Source organism: Chrysochloris asiatica, unplaced genomic scaffold (assembly GCF_000296735.1).
Source record: "Chrysochloris asiatica unplaced genomic scaffold, ChrAsi1.0 scaffold00062, whole genome shotgun sequence".
NCBI classification, from domain to species: Eukaryota; Metazoa; Chordata; class Mammalia; order Afrosoricida; family Chrysochloridae; genus Chrysochloris; species Chrysochloris asiatica.
In genome coordinates, this window is record NW_006408580.1 from 16,359,602 (window position 1) to 16,372,019 (window position 12,418).

The window sequence follows — 12,418 nt, forward strand, 5'->3', positions numbered from 1 at the left end:
GATGGCACTTAACAACAATAACAATCAGTTATAGGCAGATGATGGACTTACAAGCTTTCTATGGTGATATTTCTGGCTATTTCTTTCTCTCCCCCTTAAGTGTTTTATTTTATAATGGTATGCCAGGGAAACCCAGATTCAAAAGACAACCAAGCATCTTAACATGATTTCCCCCCTTTTCCCTATTCCAACCATGTCTCAATCCCTGTATCCCGGAGCCCTGTTGTTCCATGGTTGTGCATACATCATTATTTACCTCTGTCCCACTTAGCCCATGCAAACCTGCCTAATTGTTTTCCTGTCCACTTTGTTCTTCCATTCCCCTCCCCGTTCTTGTGTATCTCCCCCCTCCCCAGCACCCAAACTATCCTGTGTCTGTTCCCTGCCCTGTGCTCCACCATCCTATCCCTCCCTTCACCCTACCCCACATCCCAGTAACCAGCAAAGAATCACTCCCCCCTTTTAGTATGGGTTCTTTTTCTTAGTCTTTTATAGTAGTGGTCCTATGCAGTATTTCTCCTTGTGTGACTGACTAATTTCACTCAGGTGTCCTGGTGTGGAGCTGTGATTAATGCACCAGACTTCAAAGCCGTTTGAACTGCAAGGTTGGTGGTTCAAGCTTACCAGCTGCTCCTTGGAAACCCTATACAGGGTCGTTATGGGTTGGAATCGACTCGATGGCACTTGACATCAACAAAAATAATTTCACTCAACATAATGTCCTCAAGGTTCATCCATGTTATGCGGTGGCTTGCAGCTTGCTCGTTACTCTTCAAGGTAGCATAATATTCCATTGTGTGTATGTACCACAGTTTGTTTATCCAATCTTCAGTTGATGGGCACTTAGGCTGTCTCTATCTTTTTGCTATTGTAAATAGTGTTGCTATGGACATTGGTGTGCATATATATCTACTCGTGTTATGGCTCCTATTTCTTGTGGGTAAATACCAAGTAGAGGAATTGCTGGATCATAAGGTATTTCTATTGCCTACCTTCTGAGGAAGCGCCATATTGCTTTCCAGACAGGTTGGTTGGTCATTTGTTTGAGACACTCTGTCTTATTTATTTGTGTAAGCTGAAATTGTCAGTTTTCTCTGAGACATTGTGATGTCTTAATTATATCTAATTAATGTTTTATATAGGTTTGTTCTCAGGCACTCACCACCTATCTCTTGGTGGCTGTGATATAGAATGGAAGTGTGAAAGTATTTTTTTTTTTTGTTCACTGTTTGTGTTTGTATTCAGGGTAGATTCACATGCCTCCAGAAACAGGGGAGCTATACCTAGTGCTCAACCCCAGGCAGAGCAGAGGCTGCACAGGAAGGGAATACCACTGGCCACTGGGTTGTGAGGGCAGAGACAGGCTTCACCCTGGGCTACCAGGAGGGCACGGGAAAAAGGGAGAACTGCATCCCCTATTGCCAACCTCCAGCTATATCTTCTTGTTTGCAGACAACTGTATTGACAGCCACTCACAAAAACTCCAGATGACAATGCCACTCGAGTCCACCCATTTTTCTTCTCTCTCACTGTTCCTGTTAAACTTCCTCTTCCAGTTGGCACTCAATTCACCTCTTTGTCCTATCATCTGAAGCTCACAGCTTCAGGATCTCCATTTATGTTTCACTCGGCCTCCCAAGGTTTTGTTGTAGAGAGTTAACTCAGTGTATCTGTCTACTTCAGCATTTTGCCCCAGGAGTTCTTTTTTCTTATTGATTTTCTAACTGACTTGCATGAAAGATTTGTCTTCAAGCACACAAACTCAGTATCACATTGCTTCAAATCTATTCCTATGTCCTTTCAATGTTTTATCTATTTCTAAACTCTTAGTATTAATCATCTGGATTTCTAGTTGTAGTTTTTGTATTGTTTCTAATTTTTCATTTATTTTGTGCTTTTGTTCTTGTAGTGTTTCCATTTTTTTTTAAATGTGTGTGTATATATGTGTTTTCTTCATGCTTTCCTCTGCAGCATTCTCAATTTTTCTCTCAGTCCATTGGAAGTATCCAAATATCATTCTTTTGAATTCTTTAACAGATAGTGCCAATACCTTTATTTCCCTAGAAACATTTTTCTGTTTCTGTATTCTAGTCACTTGTGTGAGCCACACTATCTTATTTCTTCATGTGAACACAAACTGTTGTCTCTGAGACATTGTAGTGTTGACTATATGTTGGTATGGTTGTAGGTATTGGTTCTTTGTGGAGTGTGTATACAGTTCTTTATTCTCTGCTCCTGTAGTGCAGTTCAGGGTGAGTTTGACTTGCATTGGCTTCTGTCTATTATTGATTTGATGACACAGGAACTGGTAGTGGCTCTTGACCAGTGGGTGGGGGTGCAGGGGATATGGTTATGACTGCACTTCATGAGCATGGTTTCTGTCTCCTATCAGGTCAGGCAAAAGCAAACATACACACAAGAGAAAAAAACAAAAAACAAAAAAACAAGCAAAGAGCAAAAAAGGGGGAGGGGAGAGAAAAGGAGACAAAAACAATAGGCAGCAGCAAGAAAAAAGAACAACTAAAAAGAGAAATAGGGGATGTAAAATAAAATAAAGCAAGAGAAAATAAAAAGAAAGAAAAAATATAATAATCAAAGTTAGGAAGGGGGAGGGAAAGGGAAAAGAAAAGATCATAGTAAAGAAAAATCAGAGAAAAAACAATGAAGAAGAGGAGGGGGAAAAGAAAATAGAAGCAAAAGAAAAAAAAAAGAAGACAGGAAAACAGAAATAAAGGATAAAAGGCAATGGAAGGATGAGAAGAAGAGGGGAAAGAACTAGAGCAGGGGACCAGACCCAGAGAGTAGAAAATTGTGGGGAGCAGCCAAGAAACTCATGAGTTGGGAGGGGGAGTGTTGAGAGGGTGGCTTGCCCAGCCCTAGCTAGAGTTATTATAGGAATAGATGTTGTCTATGGTCAAGCCACCTAATCTGAAAGTATTTTGTGCTGGCCTTGGAGGTAGCTGAGGTCAGGGTCTTTGTTTCTAGAAGGTTACCAGAATTCCTACTTGTCCAGGGTTGGCCAGGGACTAGCACTGCATGTTCTGCTGGTCTGAAGAAGTGGAGTTCACCTGCCTTCAGATGGGTTGTGTGTGCATCCAGTGCCTGACTCACAATGATATAGCTTCGACCTCTGACAGAGCAGAGGTTCTGCAGGGAACAGGTGAGAGTGGGGGTTGGCCATACCTCGGGTCACCAGGAGAGTGTGAGAACCAACAGAGAATTGCACCTTTCTTGTTGCTGTCTACTCCAGTGTATATCTTTACCATCAGACACTTGGTTAGATTGAATTTTTGCAAATTTTCAAGATGGTTGTACTGAGTCAGGTCAGCCAACAGTTCACCTATCTGTCTCTGCTCTCGCAGCCCCTGTTCAGAATCTTCTCCTAGTCAGTATTCAATCCACTTCCCTACCATTTTTTTTCCCCCCTGAAGCTTGGGGCTCCAGAATTATCATCTATATGTGTTTCATATGATTGCTTATATTTTTGATGTCAAGGGTCTTTGTAGTGTGTCTGCCTTGTCCCCCATCTTACCAGAAGTCCTGGCGTTGAGTCTTTACTGAGCATCCCTGATAAACAATTTTACTTGTGTTGTCACAGTTCATTACTGTAGGAATTAAGCACATCCTGTGTAACTATTGGGAGAGGACCCTTGAAAGCTTGTATTTGGTTTCCTCTGGAATTTGCCCAAGTACCCTTTTCCTTTGCTGACTTCAACTATATGTGGAGTTCTGTGAGTCTTCCTGTTGAATCACTGAAATTGAAAATGTTTAAAATTATATAAATAAACATTTATATACTTCCCTTCCCTTCAGTGTGCCATGGCTCATGTATACCCAGCCAGTCTGATCCCTGGAATCCTGAGAACCCTTTTGAGTTACTCAACTGTTCTAACAGCTTGGTACTTTTCTCTGGCCAATTTCCCAGAACAAAAGTTAACAGGATATTCTTGCATATCCTGGTGTGTACCAGTATGCTAGCCTTCTAACTCAAAAAACCTACCACTACATTAATTGCAAATATGCCAGTCCTAAATCAAGTTGAGTTATGCTGTTGTTCTAAGGTGCTATCAAATTGGTTTTAACTTACAGCTATCCTCCACACAGGAGAATGAAATACTGCCTGGTCCTGAGTCATCCTTAATATTGTTATCTATTGCTGCTGCCACTATGTCAATCCATGTTGTTGGAGGGGCCTTCCTCTTTTTCGCTCACACTTCACTTTACCAAACATAGCGTACTACTCCAGGATAAGGTACCTTCAGGTACATGTTCAAAGTACAAGAAATTAAGTCTGGCCATCCTGGCTTCTAAGGATCATTCTGACTGTATTCTTCCAACACAGATTTGTTTGTTCTTCTGGCAGTCCATGGTACTTTCATTATTCTTCTTCAACACCATATTCAAATGCATCGATTCTTTTCCAGTCTTCCTTATTCATCGTCCAACTTTCACATGCATATGGGGTCACTAAAAATACCTTGGCTTGGATGAGAACCTTAGTCCTCAAACTGTTATCTTTGCTTTCTAGCAATTTAAAGAGGTCTTCTGCAGCAGATTTCCTAACATAATATCGTTTGATATCTTGACTGCTGCTTCCATAAGGGTTGATTGTGGAGCTGAGCAAAATGAAATCTTTGACAACTTCAATCTTTTCTCTGTTTATCATGATGTCTGTACTGATCTAGTTGTGAAGCTTTTCATTTACCTTACGTTGACATGCAATCCATATTGAAGGTTGTATTCTTTGATCTTCATCAATAAGTATTCCAAGTCCTCTTCATTCCAGTTAAATTATAGTCTTTTAAAACTTGGGTAACTCTAGACACAACAATTATGTAAGTACTTTGTACTACAGTGAATATTGAGAAGCATGACATAAGAAAAGAGTGACAAACAACCTGCTGACAAAGATCTGAATGAAAGGACTCTTTTGAAAAAGAAACATATACATAGATCAAAATGAATGCAGTGATGGAAATAGTCTGAGGGATGTGCTATGTGCTTACGCATCTGTCCTTTGCTTCTTTTCATCTCCTATGGCAAGATTTCTGCAATTCTTGACAAAAATGTAGAGCCCTCCAGTTTTGTAGCAGTAGCTGATGTGGAGAAGGATTTCACCACTGACCTTCACATTGCCATAGTCTCCTGTTTCACTGTAAACACTCATCATGCTGTTAAGGCTGGTCTGAAACAAATGAGATAACAAGCACTGTTCAGTGTTGCTCTAATGAGCTCTTCACAGACTCCACCCCACTTCATTCTATAACAATCCCTTTAGTTTTATAATGAGCAGGGCTGTATAGGAAGAATGAGGAATGCAGAAATGACTGCTTGTTTGGTTGATGTGGTATCAAATCCAAGACTGAGAAAAGACAACAGCTCTAGCTCCTCAGTAAAAAAGACAGGAAACTTACTGAGAGGAGAAGCATTTCTTTTTGAGGTTAGTGAATATCTACTGCTTTTTCACTCCTCCTTCTAATGAGTACAGGGTTAGTGAGGCATTTCCAATATTACTTTCAATCCCCAGTCTTTTTTTTTTATTGGTAGATTCAAAATCACTTGACTTCAAAGTCTAAAAAGTATTGTTCAGAATAAAGAAACGCTCTTCTCTTATTCAATGCTAGCAGGAGTTACATCTTTTCTCCCTGACACCCATAGAGAACATCCTATCAGTCTGCAACTTTAACAAGGGTATCCCAGGAGAATATACTATACACACAACAACTGCACTTCTCTAGCTGAGCCTATGATCCTAGCTATGTAAAGCTCAGTAAAATTGGAATCCACAAAATAAAACACTAAGTAAAATAACACAAAAATCAGTAAATCATTTTAAAAAATTAAAAAAAAAAAAAACAAGCCAACAGTCCAAATCTATCACAGAATGAGGGTTCTGAGGAAGCACTAATGACACAAACCATATTTTGAATTAAATGGATCAAATTTATTCTTAATGCCAGAAGTAAAATGGTGTCTTAGCGATGTAAGTGTTATCGAGAAAGCTTTCATGAAAGACGCAGTACTTTCAAAACTCCTCTTCTGGAACCCCCATGGTGAGTGAGAACAAAAGGAACTTAATCTTTCCACTCCTTGTACTTAAAAAATATGTACAACCCAACATTAACCTATTCAACATTTTTCAGGTATACAAGTTAGTGATATCAACTACCTTTATCAAGCTGTTCAACTACCACCAATAACTGTTGCCAAACTTTGTATCATTATAAACAAATACTCATTGTTTCCCAAATATTAGCTCCCCCTTTTTCCTTATCTCCTACTCCTGGTAAACACTGGTAAACTTTGATCTCTACACATTTGCCTGTTCTTGTTATCTCATATAAGTGAGATCATACAATATCTGTCTTTCTGTGATTGACTTATTTCACTGATCATAAGGTTTTCTAGGATCATCCACATTAAGCATGGATCAGGATTTCATTTGTTTTACACAGTGAAGTTGTATTCAATTGTATGCACATACCACATTTTGTATATCCATTCATCCTTTAATAGACACTTAGGTTGTTTTCATCTGTTGGCTATGATCCATGCCAAGGCATTTTCAATCACCTCATATGCATGTGAAAGTTGGACAATGAATAAAGAAGACCTTAAAAGAATCTAGTGCATTTGACTTATGGTTTTGGAGAAAATATTAAAAGCACCATGATGTAAAGCTAATGTTCTCTCATGTAAACTAAAAACTTAAAAAAAAAAAAAAAAGTACCATGGAATGCCAGAAGAACAAACAAATCTGTCTTGTAAGAAATGCGGCCAGATGTTCCTTAGAAGCAAGGATGGTGCGACACTGTCCAGTCCTTTGCCATCCTCACAATTGTTGTTATACTTGAGCCAATTGTTGCTGCCACTGTATCAATCTATCTTGTTAGGGTTCTTCCTTTTTTTCAATGACACTCTATTTTATCAAGCATGATGTCCTTCTCCAGGAACTGGTCCCTCCTGACAACACATCTAAAGGACTAGAGACAAAGGCTCACCATCCTCCCTTCTAAAGAGCATTCCGTCTGTACTTTTTCCAACACAGATGTGTTTGTTCTTCTGTGAGTCCATGCTACTTTCAATATTCTTCACTAACACCGTAATTCAATTGCATCAATTCTTCTATGGTCTTCCTTATTCATATCCAACTTTCACATGTATACAAAGTGATTGAAAATACCATGGCTTGAGTCAGTCACACCTTTGTCCTCGAAGTGACATCTTTGTTCTTTAACACCTATTGTTATTGTTAAGTGTCATCGAGTCAGTTCTGACCCATAGTGACCTTGCGTGGGGTTTCTGAGGAGTGGCTGGTGAGCCTGAACCGTCTATCTTGTGGTTCAAACCGACTTTGCAGTCCAGCACATTAGTCCACAGCACCACAACACCTAAAAGAGGTGTTTTGCAGCAGATTTGTCTAATGTAATATGCTATGAGCGTTGATTATGACTTAAGCAAAATGAAATCTTTCACAACTTCAATCTTTTCTCTGTTGTCATGATGCTGTTTATTGGTCCAGGTGTTAGAATTTGAATTTATTTTCATTGAGGTGCAATCCATACTGAAGGCTGGTTTCTTTAATCTCTATCAGTATTTCATGTTCTCTTTGATTCCAGCAAGCAGGAATGTGTCATGTGCAAATCACAAGTTGCTAATGAATCTTCCTCCAATCATGATGTACATTCTTCTTCATATAATCCAGATTCTCTGATTATCTGCTCAGCATACAGATTGAATAAATATAGTGAGAAGATACAACCTTGTTGTACACCTTTCCTGATTTTACACCATTCAGTATCACCTTGTGTTCTAGCAATTGCCTCTTGGTCTATGTACAGGTTCCTCATGAGTATAAGTAAGTGTTCTGGAATAACCATTTTCCACACAGCATAGTAAGTAAAGGACAAGTAAACATCTTTCTGGTATTTTCTACTCTCAGCCAAGATCCATCTGCCAAGATCCATCTTTCCATGTCCTCTTCTGATTCCAGCTTGAATTTCTGGCAGCTCTCTGCTGCAACTGTTTTTGAATCATCTTCCTCGAAATTTTACGTGCACGTGATATTAATGATATTGTTCAATGATTTCTACATTCAGTTGAGCCACCTTTTTTTGAATGGGCACAGATATGTACCTCTTCCAATTAGTTGGCCAGGTAGCTGTCTTACAAATTTCTTGGCATAGATGAGTGACAAGTACCACCAGTGCTGCATCAGTTTGCTAAAACATTTCAATTTGCTTTTTGTCAGTTCCAAAGCCTTCTTTTTTGCAGATGACTTCAGTGCAGTTTGGACTTCTCCTTTGATATCACTGATTGTTTATCATATGGTGTTTGAGAAATGCTGAGCATGTTCTTCCCTTGTGGTTTTCTAACTTCAGATTTTTGTACATTTCATTATAATACTTGACTTTGCCTTCTCATGCTGCCTTTGAATTTTTTTTTTCTTTAGCTCTTTGACTTTATCATTTCTTCTAATCACTCTAGCTTTTCTACATTCAAGAGCCAATTTCAGAGTCTCCTCTGACATCCATTTTGGTCTTTTATTTATTTCTTTTTTAAAATAACCTTTTGCTTTCTTCCTGTATACTGTTCTTGATGTCATTCCACAACGCCTCTGGTCTTTGGTCACAAGTGTCTGAAGTTTCAAATCTGTTCTTGAGATTGTCTTTAAATTCAGGTGTGTTATACTCAACATCATAGTTTGGCTCTCATGTACTTGTTTTATTTTCTTCAGCTTCAGCCTGAATTTGCATACGAGCAACTGATCCTCTCTTCCACAGTCAGCCCTAACCTTGTTTTGGCTAATGATATTAAGCTTCTCCATTGTTTCTCCTTATATATGTAGTCAATTTGTTTCCAGTAGATTACATTTGGTGAAGTTCACATGTTTTACGTTGTTGAAAAGAAGGTATTTGTAATTAATGTCATTATTGTTGTTAGGTGTTGTAGAATTAGTTCCAACTAATAATTAACTTATTTTCAGAGGCTGTAAATCTTTGCAGGAGTAGAAAGCCTCATCTGTTTCAGGTGGAGCAGCTGTTGGACTTGAACTACTGACCTGTGGTTAGCAGTCAAGTGCTTATCCTACAGAGTCATAGGCCTTGCAAAATTCTTATCATGTGATCTTCAGCATTGTTTGTATCACAAAGGCCATCTTTTCCAATTACTGATCCTTCCTGTTTCTTTCCAACTTTTGCATACCAATCACAGTAATTTTCCATGCCTTTTGAACATATGTTTCAATTGTTGTTGTTGTTGTCAAGTGCCATAGAGTCGATTCCGACTCATAGTGACCCTGTATAGGGTTTCCAAGGAGCAGCTGGTGAGCTTGAGCCGCCGACCTTGCAGTTCAAACGGCTTTGCAGTCTGGCACATTAACCCACAGCGCCACACCAGGACTCCAAAAAAGTTGGTAGAATTCTTCAATTTCATCATCACTGACTTTAGTGGATGGTGTAAAAATTAAATAATAGCAGTATTAACTCATCTTCCTTGAAGGCGTATGGATATCATCCTATCACAGACAGCACTGTACTTCAAATAGAACTAGAAATGCTCTTTTTGAAGATTAATGCAATACCATTCCTGTTCAATTTGTCATTCCCAACATAGTAAACCATATGATTGTCGAATTCAAAATGGTCAATGCCTGTCCCTTTCAGCTCATCCTACACTAATTCTGTTTTATTAATATAACAAGGACAACTCATTCCCCAAACGGGTTATAATCACAGGACACAATGGAGGACATAATTCAATCCATAATAATGTAAACATTTCATCTACTTCCTCATAATTTAGATTTTCTTTTTGCAAAACCCAGCATGATTGTTCAGTTGATCAGTATAGAGGATGATCAAAGAACAGGATGTTGATTATGTGTCTAATATCGCCTCTAAACCCAAATCAAGGACAAACCAAGGATTCCATAATTATTTGTAAATTGCCACTTAAAGACAATCAAAAGTGATCGAAATCTCTCTTTTGTATTCCTAAGCAAAGCATCAGAATTTTAGTGCTAGTAGTTAACTTTGAGAAATCATCTTAAAATTTAATCACATATCAATCACTTGGGGAGTTTGTGCAAATGAAGATTGTCACTGATTCAGTCTGGGTTGAGGCCTGAGATTCTGCTTTTCTAATATACTCCCAGGTCCACAGATTCCAAACTTTGCACTACTTTGTCAAGGATCCCAGTGCACCACAGGATGTTCTAAAATTTACAGTGAAACACAGATGTCACTCAAATTGCCAACTTACAATACACAGTGTCAAAATAAGATTTCACTTAATTCTTTTCAATGAAGTCCCAGCTATGTAAAGTCAAGGTTTTGTATGTCACTGTGACAAAATGTATTGCACCGAAATAAACAAAAGAATAGAAAATGAGGGTGATGATATCCAAACATGTTTCAAAGTTTGAGTAGTTGTATAGTGTCCAACAGGCACATACTTGCCATTAGTAAGTAATACCAACTCCAAACCAAACCCACTGACATCAAGTTGATTCCGACTCTTAGTGACCCTATATAGAGTTTCTGAGACTGTAAATCTTTACAGGAGAAGACAACCTCGTTTTTCTCCTGTGGAGCAGTAGTGGGCTCGAAACACAGACCTTGCAGTTAGTAGCACAGTGCCTAACTGGCAGCGCCACCAGGGCTCCTTAAGTATTAGAGGTTATTTAAGAATGAAATAAAAATACTATCTTTCAGTTTATACATAATTTTGATTTTCCAAATGGCTACCAATTTGTTAGGATATTACGAGTTTATTAAGTTGTTCAGACCTAATTACTTGGTGAATGTACCAGTAAGGGTTATTTTGGTCTAGGAGTTCCATGAGAAGACTACTGAGACCCAAAGGCACTGTAAACCCAGAGTACTTTGAAGACTGTGGTCCAGGTTATGCAATGCTGCTGCTTCATGGACCTTGCTTTGAGTATCAAGGGTTTTGAGACTATGATCTAAGTCTTCATGTTACACATGAGTAAATACTGGTTCATAGAAATTGTTGGCAGTGCCTAGAGTTAAACTAAGATTTTTACATGTCTAGTGTGAGGAGCTCCCCACCAAACTCATTACCTCCTTGTATCACTAATTTGTGCTGACTCATACCCCTTTGTAGCCACGTTCCCAAAAAAGTCATTTCTAAGTAGAAGGCCTCTATGAATAGAAGGAATTCAGGAACTATAAAAATATTGCTACTAACCAAATGTTATGCTCTAACCAAAACCAGCACTGTGATTTAAAGCAGAGCTGTTTGTCCTTTTACCTTGCCAACAGAAAATCAGTTTGGACTTTATGTCTTCTGACTGGTGTGCACAGGTGCTAATACTCTTCTTTCAATACATGGATTCTGACAATCTCATTAATCTTTTTTGTGTGCAAACTTTTTCAGAACAATTTTGTTATTCAAAACCGTCCCAAAGTAGAATCAGTCAAATATCCATCAATGGTTAAGTGGGTAATCAAGTTATGATATGTTCATATAATGTGATGAAACCAAAACACCAAAGTCAATTGCCATTTGATTCTGGCTTATGGTGACATCATATATCAGAGTCCATACGATTTTCAAAGCCATGACCTTTTGGAAAGAGATTGTCAGGCCTTTCTTCTATGGTACCTCTGGATAGACTCCAATACCCAACCTTCCCATTAATAATTAAGTGTTTAACCATTTGCTCCATCCAGGACTCCTACACAGAGGGGTGTTGTTGATGTTATTAGTTGCTGCTTAGTCAATTCTGACTCATTGAACTTACTTGCTTCATTAATCTTTTACAATAGAACCTCTGCTTAATAGTATACAAATCAGAAAAGGCCAAATTCTGAAAGAATTGTACATCTAATCATATTTCCCAAACCACAAAACTCATGAAATGTGATTGGAAGGAAAGAAGAAAAGCTTGAAAACTCACAGTGTCTGAGTCTGCATCAGGTACATTTAGGTGGGTCCACTTCCTGTCAGAGCCTGCTTGAGAATTCTTTAAGAAAGTTGCCCAAATGTCAAAAAACAAGAGGGCATTAGAGCAAGAGACAGAAATTAGAGAAGCAAAGAAAAAGACTTACAGGCACACAGATGGATGCAAGGACACAGGGGCATTAAAGCTAAGTTATTCCTCTTAAGGAAAGGTCTTCACTTGATAATAAAGAGTTCTACCTTAGTACTTAGTACTGTAGGTAGTGGGAAGCTATGGATGGTGTCTGAGGAGAGAAACTTAATTGAATATGCTTACTAAAAAGATGACCTTTTTGTTTGGGAGACAATTGAGGAGTTGGCAGGATGGTGCCAGGGGGATTTGTCATTGGAGATTGAAAATAGTTCAGAGGCTTGCGTTAATGAGGGCCTGGACTAGGAAATTAAGAGATTTTTAAACCTAGGAAAGGATGGTGGAGAGAGAAGGAAGGAATCA

The 12,418-nt window shown here is 38.6% G+C and overlaps 1 protein-coding gene across 1 annotated transcript in view; it reads right to left on the reverse strand.

The window, feature by feature from the left end:
* SYTL5 (synaptotagmin-like 5) overlaps positions 1-12,418 on the reverse strand; it is a 204,936-nt gene that overhangs the window by 59,347 nt on the left and 133,171 nt on the right. The window contains exons 10-11 of the mRNA XM_006864299.1: positions 11,924-11,989; positions 5,007-5,185 (exon numbers count right to left, since the gene is read on the reverse strand). Of these exons, the coding sequence (XP_006864361.1) occupies positions 5,007-5,185; positions 11,924-11,989 (245 nt within the window). The remainder of the gene's footprint in view (positions 1-5,006; positions 5,186-11,923; positions 11,990-12,418) is intronic.